The sequence below is a fragment of the Cryptomeria japonica genome, chromosome 1 (assembly GCF_030272615.1).
Source record: "Cryptomeria japonica chromosome 1, Sugi_1.0, whole genome shotgun sequence".
Taxonomy (NCBI): Eukaryota; Viridiplantae; Streptophyta; class Pinopsida; order Cupressales; family Cupressaceae; genus Cryptomeria; species Cryptomeria japonica.
This window is the reverse complement of record NC_081405.1, coordinates 646432081-646447026: the sequence shown is the minus strand read 5'-3', so window position 1 is coordinate 646447026 and position 14946 is coordinate 646432081. Positions and strand designations below refer to the sequence as shown.

General features: G+C 44.0%; 1 protein-coding gene across 1 annotated transcript in view; it reads right to left on the bottom strand.

Annotated features, from left to right (window-relative positions):
* Window positions 1–14946, bottom strand: part of LOC131062347 (metal tolerance protein 11) — an 85621-nt gene that overhangs the window by 26065 nt on the left and 44610 nt on the right. Inside the window, exon 6 of the mRNA XM_057995985.2 lies at window positions 14621–14854. Coding sequence (XP_057851968.1) covers window positions 14621–14854 — 234 coding nt within the window. The remainder of the gene's footprint in view (window positions 1–14620; window positions 14855–14946) is intronic.

Below are 14946 nucleotides of genomic sequence, written 5' to 3'. Positions count from 1 at the left end.
GGGGTACGACGCCATCCTCGGCAGAGGCTGGTTGGTGGCGGCCAAAGCAAATCACAATTGGAAGAAAAACACCTTGTCCATGGAAAAGGCTGGCCGAAGGTATACCATTGACCTCAAAACTCAACAGGTCAGTGAAGAGCTGGCGTCGGAGTCAGAGTCCGACAGAGACGATACCGACGAAGGGAAGGAGGGCAGGGAACCAAATGATGAAGGCATCTTAGGAATTCAAGCCTGTTCTGAGGATGAGACGGATTCTTTGAGAGGGCTCTTCCATTGGCAAATGGAAGACTATGAATTATTGTATGGGTGCAATATGTTGGGGATCGAAGGACCTGACATGAACGAGTTTCCGCCAGAGTACGGACAATACAAGGAAGGGATGTCCCTGTGGATGACGCACCAGCGCACAAGTTTGACAAAAGTAAGCCCATAAGGTATGAAGAATCCGCACTTCAAGTTACAAACCTTGGAGAACCTTCAGAACAGAAAAATATTCTAGTCGGCGACGACTGGAATCCCGTCTTAAAGACGGCGGCGTTCAAAATTTTTACAGAATACAAAGACGTGTTCGCTTGGACATATAAGGACCTCAAGGGGGTACCACAAGAACTCTGTGTACATCGGATCCCTTTGGTTCCCGGAGCCGTGCCCGTATGGAAGAGGCCATACAGAATGAACAAAAATTATGCGGCCAGGGTAAATAATGAAATTGACCGCATGCTGGAAGCAGGGATTATCTTCAAGGTCCAGACGAGTGAATGGGTATCACCCATTGTGATATCTTTGAAAAAGGAGGCCGATCAGATAAGAATCTGTGTAGACTTCAGGTGTTTGAATGCTGTCACAATTAAAGATCCATTTCCCATACCATTCACAGACACCATCCTCGAGGAAGTCGCGGGTCACGAAATTTATTCATTTATGGATGGATTCTCCGGATATAATCAAATTTCCATTGCATAGGAGGACAAATTGAAGACCACCTTTATCGTAGAAGATGGCGTCTATGCATACAACCGGATGCCATTCGGGTTGTGCAACGCGCCAGCTACCTTTCAACGGATAATCCTCCATATCTTCGATAAAATGTCCGTGGGAAACTTCAAAGCATTCTTGGATGATTGGTCCATTTACAGCACGGAGGAGGCACATCTGGCCACACTTGGCGAATGCATGGAGAGATGTCGACGAGCCCGCCTCGCCCTAAATCCCAAGAAATGCAAATTCATGGTGCCTCAGGGCAAGTTACTAGGGCACATCGTCTGCAAGGCTGGACTGAAGACGGACCCTGACAAAATACGAGTCATTGTGGAGATGGAGGCGCCCGACGATGTCATCGGCGTCAAGTCATTTCTTGGACACATCGAGTATTATAGGCGGTTTATTAAGAACTTTGCCCAAGTATCATACCCACTTGATAAGCTGACACGAAGGGGGGAGCCGTACGTCTGGGGGACGGCCCAAGAAGAGGCTTTTCAAGAGTTAAAATCACGATTGGTGGGTGCGCCAATCTTGACATACCCAGATTGGGACAAAGAGTTCCATGTACATGTCGACGCATCCAACTTCGCCATAGGGGCCACCCTAGCACAGGTCGGCAGCCACGGGCTGGACCACCCAGTATATTTTGCAAGTCGACTCTTGTCAAACGTGGAGAGGAACTACAGCACGACGGAGAGAGAAGCCCTCGGCATGGTATACTCCGTCCAAAAATTCAGACATTATTTACTGGCGACACCATTCACATTTTATGTGGATCACCAGGCGTTGATGTATTTGGTGAACAAGCCAATCATCCAGGGGCGGATTAGTCGATGGCTGTTGCTGTTACAAGAATTTACGTTCAACATCATTGTCAGACCTGGCAGGAGCCACGTCATAGCCGACCAGCTATCACGAATCAAGTCGGGAGAGCCGGCCGAAGGCATTAGCGAGGATTTTTCGGACACCCATCTTTTCCGCATTGCCATCCTTCCTCATTGGTACACCAGTGTGGGTGAATATCTGTCAACATCAAAATTTCCGAAGGAAATTCCACCAGGTGAAAGACGGAAACTTGTATTAAGAAGCCGAACATTCCAACTTATAAATGGTCTTCTCTACAAAATGGGACCTGATCAGATCCTACGACAATGTGTCTTGGAAGAGGAAATCCCAGGAGTATTGAGAGAAGCCCATGAAGGGGCTGCTGGAGGGCACATGGGACCGGATACGACAGCAAGGAAGGTCCTACTAGCTGGCTTGTGGTGGCCGACACTGCATAATGACGCCAGAGAATGGGTGACAAGTTGTGATACATGTCAGCGTGCTGGGCGACCATTAAAAAGAGATTTTATGCCACTTAACCCGGCGCATGCTCAAGAATTGTTCGAAAGATGGGGGTTAGACTTCGTTGGTCCATTAAAACCGAGTCGCGCCCGACGATGTAGATACATTGTCGTGGCGACAGAATATTTGACCAAATGGGTCGAAGCCAGGGCGTTGGCAGACAACTCCGCCGTCAGCACGGCGAAATTCATTTATGAACAGATTATCACCCGGTACGGAATACCGATTCAACTGACAAGTGATAGAGGAGGGCACTTTGTAAATCATATTGTTCGACTACTGACAACCGAGTTCAAAATTTTTCATTCTCTATCGAGTCCGTACTATCCCAGGGCAAACGGTTAGGCCGAGGCAACCAACAAAATCATCGTGTCGGTAATTTATAAGTCCTGTGGGGTGGAAAAGGAAGACTGGGAAGAGCTTCTGCCTTCGGTACTTTGGGCGTACCGCACAACTTACAAAGTAACCACCGGGCAGACACCTTTCCAATTGATGTATGGCCAGGAGGCTGTGGTACCGATCGAATTCATGGTGCCAAGTCTCAGAATCGCCATTGACAACAAACTGGGTGACATGGAAAGCCTTCGAGAGAGACTATACGCCTTAAATAAGTTGGATGAAAGACGGACGATGGCACAGTGGGTGACAGACATGGCCCAACAACGCAGGAAATACTGGCATGACCAACACATTCGGCGGGCGAGGTTCACGCCGGGCCAATTAGTCCTAAAGTATAACGAAAGGAACGAGATTAAGCCCGGCAAGTTCAAAGTGAAGTGGCTAGGCCCTTACAGGATCCAAGAGGTCGCCGCCAACGGATCCGTCAAACTCTCGACCCTCGACGGACAGGTAATCCCAGAGGGCGTCAATGGGTCGAAACTGAAAGTGTATCACCAGAGGGTGGAAGCGCGCAGGAGCAGCCCGACAGGAGGCGCACAGTCGCAGTCAGCCAATAAATGAAAATAAAAGAAAGGGAAAAAAAAAATAATAATTAGAAAATTCAGAGCAAAAAAAAAATTGAAAAAATATATAAAGGAAAAAATTGAAAAAAAATTGGAAAAAAAAAATTGAAAAAAAAAAAAAGTTAGAAAAAGGGAGAAAAAGACCACCACACGGTGGCCACGTAGTGGCACCACCGTGCGGTGGCCACGTGGTGGGACCACCCACGGTGGACACCACCGTGCGGTGGCACCACCGACGGTGGAAGCCACCGTGCGGTGGCACCACCGACGGTGGCACCACCGACGGTGGAAGCCACCGTGCGGTGGCACCACCGTAGGTGGAAGCCACCGTGCGGTGGTAGTCGGGAGGGTTATAAAGCCGCACAAAGCGCAAAAGATGGGAACACCGCACAAAGCGCAAAGGAGGTAAAACGGAGAACACCGCACAGCGAAGCACGCGAAGCAACAGACAAAGGCACCGCACGCAGCCACCGAGGGTGAGGACAAACGCCGCACAACCACCATGCCTACCGAACGAAGGGAAAAGCAACAGCGCCGCACAGCCACGCCTTCACCGCACAGCCACGCCTTCACCGCACAGCCGTGCCTTCACCGCACAGCCACGCCTACCGAAGGGAGATAAAAACGTCGAAGGGAAATAAAACGGAGCAAGACAAGCTACCGTGCGGTAAAGGAAGAATTTTGGGCGGAGGTAACTACCGTGCGGTAGAAGGAAGAAGGGGGATTCTGTCGGGAAAAAAAAAAAAAATGCACCACACAGTCTTCGCTCTTCGGTGCCTGAGGCAGTTAGCCGTTTTTTTTTACTACAGCTAAAATCAAGAATCAGTTAGAGGAAGCTAATGGAGTCTGCGGGAAAAAGAAACTGGAAAAAACAATTGCAGGATAGCAGCCATAGGAAGCCTGATGCACGTATTCTCCCTTCAGGTGTTCGAATAGCAGGTGGCACAATGGAAGCCAGGTAGAAGAAAAAGACACCACAGCAGTCCAGTGCACGAGGGAAGAACACCTCCACTTCACAGAATATCACTTTTGAGGGATTGAATGGGGTGGAATGTCGGAAATGGTGGCAAGAGACGCCGGATGATAATTTGGTGAAAACAAGTCTTCGCCGAGCAGGGGTAGAATGGGCTATACGGATGCCTGTGTTCGCCATTCGCGAGTACGAGGGAGCATTGCGGTATATGGTTGATACCTTTGATAGCCGCTCACGGACGAGCACATTTGAGTATTTGGGGAAGGATATCACCATATCCTTCAAACCTGCAGATTTCACTAGAGTATTTGGCATCCCAGGCACACATGGCAAAAAAGTGGACTTGAAGCCGAAGAAGATGACACGGGAAGAAAAGGAACATTGGATTAGGCGAGTGTCCCGAGACTTGACCCCCGCAGAGTTGGCAAGCATCGTAGACGCCACGAAGGGTCGTGGGATGCGCAGGTCCTTTGTCGCAGAGGGTCACTGGCGATGCATTATGGACGTCATCAAAAGCAGGTTGACAGGGTCGGGTAGGGCATCAGACATCGCTCTACCACAGATAGTATTGATGAACGGGGTGATGAACGGAGTCGTCTATGATTGGGCTACCTTGTTATCCGAGCGGATGTGCGCCTTCTTGATGATGGAGCAGCGCACCTTTTACATGCCCCACTATGCCATTGGACTGTTCTTGGAGGCTACGCGGGAAGCAGTGCCAAAGGCTGAGTTGGAGGTACGGCCACAGGGACCCTTGGTGGAGGGTGAGCCTCCTATCATGCATTGGCGACATCTGGATATTGGACACTCTTCCGCGAAGCGGAAACGGGTATTAGAGACCACCGCAGCAGAACCAGATAGTGGGCGAGAAACTTCTAGCAGTGCAGAGGATTCCGAGGATTCAGAGGATGAGGACGACAGTAGTAGTCGGGCCACAGACGAGGGGAGGATGGAGCCCGCCGGAGAGCGAGTGTTGTTTGCACCACCCACACTCCCACTTGGCACACTTGTGGGGTCGTCCGCTGGCAGTACTTCAATTCCGGCATTTGGACAGAGCCGCACGCCCGTTACACTCAGGCCCATGCAGCCGGCCGCAGCACCTTCCGTCATACCAGCCGCAGGACCGATTCCCGCAGAGGCATGTACTGACAGCACGGTAGAGTTGTGTGGTCCACCGCAGGGAGGCGTGGCAGAGGAGATGGTTGAGACGGAGCCTCAGGTACGACTGGACGTCGTGGGATCCGATGTAGTGGTGACGGTTGCGGCCTCCTTGTTGGAGGAGCCCGTCACGGGACATGTCTCCGAGGGGGAGAGAGGGTCGGAGGTGTTGAGTGCAGTTCCATCAGTGGCGGCTATGGGGAGTTGGCTGACCCGGAGATTCCAGATGACAGTGACGCCACCCGTAGGAGCAGCTGTACTCTCACCTCGGCGAGAGCCTCCCATTGAGGTGGTGGATCTGGAGGATTCCTCGGCGGAGACGCAGGCACCAGCAGAGGGACAGGTCCTTGGAGAGGGTGTTCTGGGCCAGCAGGATGCAGTTGGGGTGGTTGAGGAGACTTTTGAGTTACCACGAGGGCTTCCTGTACCTACATCGGGGCTAGAGGGAGAGGATATTGAGGTTTATCTGGCAGATATGGTGACGAGGGGTCGGCGAGTGGTGCCCGCGGCCCAGACACGGTCTCTACAGCAGGTTGTGGAGGAATTAGAGCAGGTCCTCCAGTTTATGCGAGAGGGCTGTCCCGCAGCTTTCACCTCATGTTTTGAGGCACGAGGGTGGCCAGTTACCCAGACGGAGGCGATGTTGGAGGCTTGGCGTGTGCCTCAGCCCGTCGTGGAGAGTAGGGTGACGACTCTCGTCCGGGAGATTGAGCAGGTTTATAGGGAGGCCTACTATACCTTACGCCAGACACAGCATAAGTCCGTAGTTCGCGAGGCTGCTCGAGTGGAGTTAGAGCAGGACATGGCTAGGCAACAAGCCTCGTGGGCAGCCGAGAGATCAGAGTTGGTCGCACAGCTTGAGACAGCCCGCGCAGAGAAGGTTGCGGTGGACGCCCGTCTTTCAGAGGAACAGAGTGTGCGGAGTCTAGTCCAGCAGGAGTTAGATGGTGTTCAGGCCCAGTTGGTTCGCATGACAGAGTCCGCCGATACCAAGGAGAGGGAGCTACTGGAGGCTGCGCTTATGGTGAAGACTGCCTTGGAGAAGGTGTTGGTCGTAGAGCGGGATGTGGCAGCGCGCACCCAGTAGGTCTATGAGCTCCGCGCCCGCCTGGCGGCCCAGACACCTGCATCTCACCCTTCGACTTCAGGGACGCTTCCTCAGCCCCCTCCTTGACTTCCACTTGGTTGTATATTTATATTACATTGTCTCCATTTTGTTGTTAGTCGTCGGAGACGACTTCTTTTTTGGGGGGGATGATGTTATCGGGAAAAAGTGTATAGTTAGTAATGTTAATTATCAATAGTTAGTTAGCCGACGGGTAGGTAGTTGGAGTCGCGATGGTTGGGTCGCACCCCTTCGGCAGTCATATATTGTACCACCTTCGGGTGTTGAGACAGGTTATGTTAGCCGTGTCAGATGTAATGTATTGTTAACGACGGATATAATATGAACATCCTTTGACATTAATGGAAAGCTTATGCTGGTACTTCTTTTATATTTGCATTGTACATTGCTGTTCAGTTTCTGTATTCTTCCTGTTTACCCAGTGAGGTAAACAAAGACCACAAGGTGACTCCAAAGTCTATATGTGTGAACGGGTGACTTTATGTGGATAGCTTCTTGGGTAGTGTGTGCTCAAATACAAGGGGGGCATACGCTTGACAACTAGTATCATTCACAAGATGGTTTTAGGCAGAATTATCAATAAATGCTCTTTGTTTTTGGATTTTCTAATATGGGATTTTAAAGATAAAAAGGATAAGGATTTAGGAATTCTAACTATTGCTAAGAACTCAAGAGACAGTGTAGATTGGGTGAAACCAATAAACGATACTTTGTTTCACCACACTTAGGACAACTATGCAAAGCATGTACAATCTTCTAAGGTCATGCTCAAGATTTTCAGACTTATGAATAATACCAACAATTTAACAATATTACCCAAAGTAAACAAGAATCCACATCAAAAGCTCAGGCTAACTTTACATATTGAATGAAAATCATCCATCCAACAAAAGTATGAGCAAAAATTTGACCAATCTAAACTATCAATCCTTCATTCATCTAACAACTTCAAAGCAAATTACTTAAAGCAAATCTATTCTGTGTTGAAGAAAATATGCAACCATGCAACCACTTGATAACAATAAGAGTTCAAAACAATACTGATAATGAACTTTTTATTATCCAAGTAGCTCTACGCAACAATTTCATAAATCTCTCCACACTGAAATGAAATGAGAGAATGAGTTTATATAGAGTTTCTGGAAACAAATGAATGGCAAAGATCAATCTAAGATCAACAGTCGAGATTAAGACAACCTAATCCTAATTAGAGTTTCCCAAATAAAACCAATATCCAGTGCATGTAAGACAAATGGCACAAGGTGCTATTTTTTAGGATTGCACCCCCTTCTCCTGTTGAGAGGCAGAATGTTCAATGAACTTGGACACAATCTGATCAACCTCCTCCATTGTGACATGTGGCAGCACACTGACTCTGAAGTCTAGTCCTTCCAAATCATCTACACATACAACGAAAGTAATTTCCCAATCTAATTTCTGTTTTTGGAAAGCATCTTTGATGGACAAGAGGTTTGATTCCTTAGACAAATTCTGCTTCAGGACTGGTCCAGTGAAGACGATTTCTTGTGTCTTGACCTTTAGATTTTTTGACTTCATATCCTTCTCTCAGATAGTTTCCTTTTCAAGTAGCTTTGCAGCTACAAGGTAAAACTTGTCTTGAATTTCTTTTATCTACTCCTCTACTCTGTCAACATCTGCCTTCACTTTCTCCAAGACTTCACTACATGCAATCAATGTCCAATGCCAATTGCTGAAATCATATGCCTCTCCTGCTTCAATTAATTCTTTCTTTGACATTCCTTTCAACACTCTAAGGTAGGGAATGATTCTTTCTTGAATGTCCTGAAGATCAGTCCATGCTTCTGCCATGCTTGCAATCCTGGAGAGTAGAGAGGAGGTTTGTCCATATGTCAATGCTAACCTTTCCACAAATGTGGCTGCCTCTTTACCTGCGCTTTCAATCCATGCCTTGGTCTCTCTGGCTGTCACTACTTCTTCCTCGAGACTTCTGACTATTTCCTGTGAATTGAAGAGTGGAGGAGCTTCTGGATTTGCTTGATCAAGAGGCTTAGTCAAATGTTGAACATAATCCCTTAGGCGCTCAATTTCTTTCTTATATTCCTTCTTCTTTCCTACTTCCTTGTCTAGTCTTGCCTTCATAAAAGCAACTAAATTGTCCAAATCTTCAACTTCCTGCTTCTTGGTAGTTGGTCCCAAATTGAGTGTGGTGATATTGTACTCATGAGAAGAAATATCTCCTTTTGCCTTATCTACTTTGAGTATAGCAATTTGCAATGTGCGGCAGCCAGCTTCATCTCTCTGGATGGTGGAAAACCTTCTGGCTAGCTTCTTTGTGGCAACCTGTTCTAATCTGGCCAAGAAATCTGCCATATCACCTTCTTCTTGAGTTTCTATTACCTGTATCTTTTCTTTCAATCTCTCCTTCAGCCAATCAAGAACAGTGGGTTTCTCAATGCCTTCCACTTCTTGATTGCCTTCTTCACATGCGATACCTCAAAGGGCGGAAATCATTCCTTCTTGAAATTCTCCTTCCTCAACATTCATCTCATTGTTCGACTCCAATACTTTTGTGTTGGTAGGGGATGGAGGCTACTCGTCTTCTTGATGGATTGACTGTATGTTTTCTCCATGAATTGGGGAAGGAATTTCCATCTCTGCCAATGACTCATCAATGGCCAATATGTCCTTTATGTTTGCTGATGCGGCAGAACGAGATGGTTCTACCCTTTGTTTCTTTTGAGATGGTCCTTCATTCACAACTGCCTTCCCTTTCTTTTTAGCACTCTCAATTGGCCTGGCACTTTGAGATGCCTCAGCATTTGAAGAACATTCCTCTACTTCACCCATCAAGTCATAAGTCAAGGTTATATTTCTTTGTCTTAATCTATGACTCTGCTGATCAACCCACCACCTGGAGTATTTCATGACTGGCCGCATTAAGGTGGTCAAGTCTGCATGCTTTGGCTTTGACCATTTGATAGGAGGAAGAGGTGCATGCTCATCAAAGTTAGGTTGAGTATATTTTGAATTGTCTTCTAGCTGATCTGACACAAGGAAAGGTTCCGTCGTTTTGATCACGCTTACTGGCAGTCTAGACCATAGTCTTTTCCTAATGCCAAATTCATTTGCAGCATTTGCCCAAAAATCCTCTATATCCACTCTATTTTTGAATCTTTCTCCGTTCACTGACCCAATATTGTCGAGAGGATCAAAATTAGCTCTGGATTGATAGAATGTAAAGAGATACTACTACATTTCTAGCCTTACACTTTCAGCTGCCTGTGTTGTCAGACAAGATTCCTCCATATTTCCAATAAAGAATGGAAAGGATATAGCTTCCTTTTGCCTTATTCTTTCGAAGCTCTGATATGTTTCTAGTTGTCTGAGAACTTCAAGTAGGACCATCCTATTGGTTGGATAGATCAGAAGTCGGTAAGGACAACCGTCAAAACCTTGAACTCTTATGTATGAAAATTTTGGAAACTAGATAAACCAGGATCCATACTTGTTGATTAAACTTTTCGTTTCAGGAGATAACCTTTGGTGAGTTCCTCATTAAAATGTCCTTGTGATGTACATCATTGGCTCGCTTGAAATAGCTCTTCTCCTTGAGTTGTAGCTGAGGATAACAGTCATAAGACTTGAATTCATTTTCTCCATTCCCAACTATGCCTCTACAGGTCAGTCCGAAATATCTAAAATTTCTGGCCAATGAGTACATAATGTAGGAGCTCATGTAGAATGACTTTGTCTTCTCCAAATTTATCAACTGTTCATGAAGATTGTTGTTGATTACGTGGGACCAATTGAACATCTTGATTCCCAAGGTAATTTCATCTATGAAATTGTACATCCATGTCTCGAATGGCGCACCCCGAGGGCTTCCCATTACTCTATTCAACAGTAGGATGATATCACCATATTCCTCTTTGAAGTATGGGCACAACAGATGCTTTGGCAATTTCCCTTGGGGTCTTTTCTTTTCCAACCATGAATTGTTAATATTTGCCTCACAGAGTTCAGGCTGGTTATCATAGATCCTCTTGGTATCTTCTTTGGTCTTGTAGGAGGTTTTATTGTAGTTTGGAATTCCAAACGTCTCTTGAATGGCTAATTCTGAAAGATTAGCTAAAACCCTTCCATTAGGTGCAATGATTTCTCTTGATTGTGCATTGTAGTGTATAGCACACTCAACGATCAACTCAGCACATTCTTTAGCTGGTGGAAATCTAGTTGCCTAGATGATGCCATTTCTCATCATCCGGCAAGCAATGGGTGTCGGCAGGTATCCATCATGCCTGTACATTCTTTTTTTGAATTCTTCTAAGTCTACATGTCCAAGTCAGTGTCTGTGACATTCTTCCATTTAGATTTGATCTTGGATTCTAATTGCACTCCTTTACTGGCAAAATTCATTAGTGCTTTTTTGGAAGGTGCTCCTTTGGTGGTCATTAACCTGCAAAACACATGAAAATTAAATATTATTTTCAAGACAACTTGCTGATTTTAATTCTGATTTTCAGACCCTTTTTCTTGAAAATTTCACTTTTAGCTTGTCAAAAAGCTAAATTTCTGTGAAAAAACAGACTGAAAGTGAAGAATTTGGTCTAAAAATTGATGAATTTTGAGAGAAATAAGACGGGATAATAGAAGAATTCAATCAAATTCACATTTTGGATCACTGAGATTGCTCTTTGTGACTGAAATTCACCTTCAACTTTGAAAATTCTGTCCAAAACTCAGAAAAAAGCACTTTGTTCTTGTGTTTCAACAAGTAGAACATTTTACTCCTTCATAATTCCTCTTCAAAAATCAATTTTCACCAAAATATGAGAGAGAAAGCTTCTTCTCAATTGCTCTCCAAATTTCCAACCTGAATAGTGAATTTTGAAGCTGACTGGTTGAAAATATATAGAGTTTAAGGATTTTAAACTTAGAAGCTTCATCTTTGTGTTTTTTTGTTTTTTGTAATTTTTTATTATTTTTTTGTGTTTTTAATGTTTTAAATCTTTCCAAAATGGAAAGTTTTATTCCTCTCAAGATTTCATCCTTAGCTAAGGAATCTTCTAGAACTTTCTTTTAATTTCCGAAATTCTTGAATTTTTCAAAAATGTGTCAAGTTTTATTTTCCAACCCGTTCGTTGATTGACCCTTGATTCATGTAAAAAATTTCTCAAACTTATATTTCCTTTAGGCATTTTTCTGTCTTCATCATGGCAGGTTGATTGTCTTCATGTCTACTAACCTTTAGATCTTGGGTGAATTTTCATCTGGCTTAGGCATCTTCACATATTCCATTTATGCCTAGGTGAACTCGGAAGATTAATGTTTTTGCCAACTTTAAAATTTTGTTTAATTTACTTCGCCATTTTTTAATTTCTTCTCAAGGCATACTTTCATTAGGCTTTGAACATCCAAACCTTTCCTAGGTAAACTTGATACATGCCTCAACCATGTCTTTCTTTAGGGTGCTTGATCAAACTTCCAAGTTGTTTGGATAATGGTTTACTTTTATCCTTTGCATGTGTTTTACTTGCCAAAACCTTTTGCTTTTCTACCTTAGGCAGAGTTTGCATTGTCTTTGCCATTTTGTCTAGGCGGACTTGAAGTATAGCTTCCTTTGCTCCAACCATGCCTTGCTTTCTTCATGGCAGACTTGGATAGTCTCATGCCAATGTCTACTTTGCCTTTGGCGGACTTTAGACATGCTTTGCCTAAGGAAACTTGGAGTATGTCCTGCCATTCTATCTCTTGGGCGGGGTTCAAGTCATGTTTGCCATCTTGCATATGCCTAGGCGGACTTTGCCAACCTTTGGACAATTTCTTCATGCTATTGGGCGAAGTTTGAAGATTCCTTGCCAACTTTAAACTTGGTTAACTTTTTATGTGTATAGGGTGGACTTGGAGTAGGCTTGGACATCTTGTATGTCATATCTTAGGCAGACCTTGAAGTGCATCAACCAATTTATGTTTGCTTTAGTCTTTCTCCTAGAGGGCGGACTTTGATAGTCTCTTTCCACACTTGCCTAGGCGGACTTTACCAACCTCTTTCCAATCTAGCTTGTGCAGACTTTGGAGGTGTCTAGCCAAGGGTGGACTTCATCCTCCTTGCGCCAATGTTGGGTGGACTTTAGACATGCTCGGACAATCCTCCAAGGCGGACTCCATGTGTTTCATGCCAAGGCGGACTTCACTATTCCTTGGACAAGGTGAGGTTTGGAGAAGCTTGGACATGCTTCCACTTTGCTTTGCCATCTCTTCTTAACCTTGGCGGACTTAGAATCATTTTGGCCATGCTCGGTGTGGGTGAACTTTGTCTTCCATTAGCTATCCTTGGCTTGGGTGGAGTTAGGAGATGTCTAGACAAGTCTCCTCATGCCTTGGGCGAACTTTACCCTTTGTCTGCCATTCTTTCATGTGCTTGGCTGGTCAAACTTGGTCTTCCCTTGGACGAATTTTCATCTTCATGCCACTTTTTCTTCAAAACATCTTCATTCAAATAGTCATGTCCATCTCTGACTTGCCATGTTCATACATAGATCATCTGGAACAAAAACCTTAATTAAAGTTTTACCTTGCCTTTTGCACTTAAAGACATAATTTTTCAATTTTGACAACATGCGTACTCATCATATGGCTTGAGGAATGATCTTCTTGAACAAAACCTTAATTAGAGTTTCCAGCTGCTTTTTACACTTAGAGACCAAATTTTTCAATTCTGACATGGGCAGTAATGATATGGCTTGAGGATCAAAACACTAATCTCAGAAAAAAACAGAAAAAAACATAACCCTGCTTTTTGTACTTAGAGACAATTTTTTTTGAATCCGACAACATGGGCAATGATCAAATGCCATGAGGGACAAAACCCAAGGTCCACTTTCAAAAAAGAAAAAAAAAGCAAGAAGCAAGCCAAAAAAGCTGCTTCCCAGAATGTGCCCAAAGTGCCAAAAAATCAAACTTTCTATTTTTAGAAAAAAAAGCAAAAAAGCAAAAAAAGAAGAAATTCCTAAAAATAGAAAGTTGTCAGAAATGACCCAAAGCAATAGCGATCCTCGTCCTTTAGACCTTCTAAGCACTTAGACAATGTTCAAACATGATTCTAAGCATGATTTCTCTATTTGTCTGGGGATGACTTCAGAAACTCTGACTCAAAAACTCTCTAGGAAAATGGGTTTATGAAACCGCAGAGCTAGGACAAAACCCTAAAAAGCAAAAACAAGGGGTCCCCATCTGCGATGGTGCGATGTGTGAAATAGGTCACAATAGGTACAAGGAGGGTCCTTCAACAAAATGGGATCAAATTGCTTCTAATGGAGAAGCTAGAGCGTTGGTTGTTGAAGTGGTTGACGTAGATGGCCTCAATGATTTACCCCTAGTTATATTTCCTACAGAGGAATCTTAGCATGATATTGATGAGTATTTGGAAAGCATCATACCTAAGGACCTAAAAATTGATGACATAGATGATGTAGGAGTATAAGTGTAGATTTTTGTTTTTTGTCTTTTGTATGTGTATCAGCCTATCAAGCTATCATCATTTCTGAATTTCAATATGTAGTATGAACTCTTAAGCCAAAAGTCTTGAAAGTTGACATTTGGACACTATTTTAATTATTATTAGTCTTTGACTCTTTGACATTTGTGTGTTTAATGCTAAACTTTACTAGTATTCCTGTTTTGAAAGTTCAATGTCATAATATTTATAGTTTTGATTTTAGCAAATTAATAAATTATTAAATTATATTAAAATTAAATGGTGTCTTCAAGTACCCCGTTTCCAATCTTTGAAAACAAATGTACTACTACCAGTACCAATACCACTCTCCTAGCAACCTTGCTAAGTATATTTCATGAAAATGAAGAGAACTACAAGAATGTAACACAGTACTCACTCATCGATTCTGCAAAAGACATCCACATGTACACTAATTAATAAGAAGTAATGTTTAACATAGATTTTCATCAAACACATCTTTCAGGCATATTGAAACCATAAAGAAAGGCTAGAAAAACCTTTGTACAACTGTTGTAGAAAATTAGAAGTACCATATGTTATAGTGTAAATTAAATGGTCAGAGAAGTGCTTACCACTATTGCTCCCGCTGGATCTATCCACCAGTAAAATTTACTTGCAAGAACTGCAGCAAGGAGACCAATCGAATTGGTGATGACATCAAAGAAATGATCTTGGGCATATGCCTTTACAATCTCATTTGTAAAAGTCCGGCAATAGATTACAAGGAAAAACTTCACAACAGTGACTGAAACCATAATTCCAACCACCCAATGCCACCTGTCTCCTTCCAATGATAAACCTCGCTTCTGTACAATTTGGCAATAGAGTTGACAGAAGAGAATTACTTACATGTAATATGCCAAAGTAGCTTACTTCTTGAAAAGACAATACGCTAATG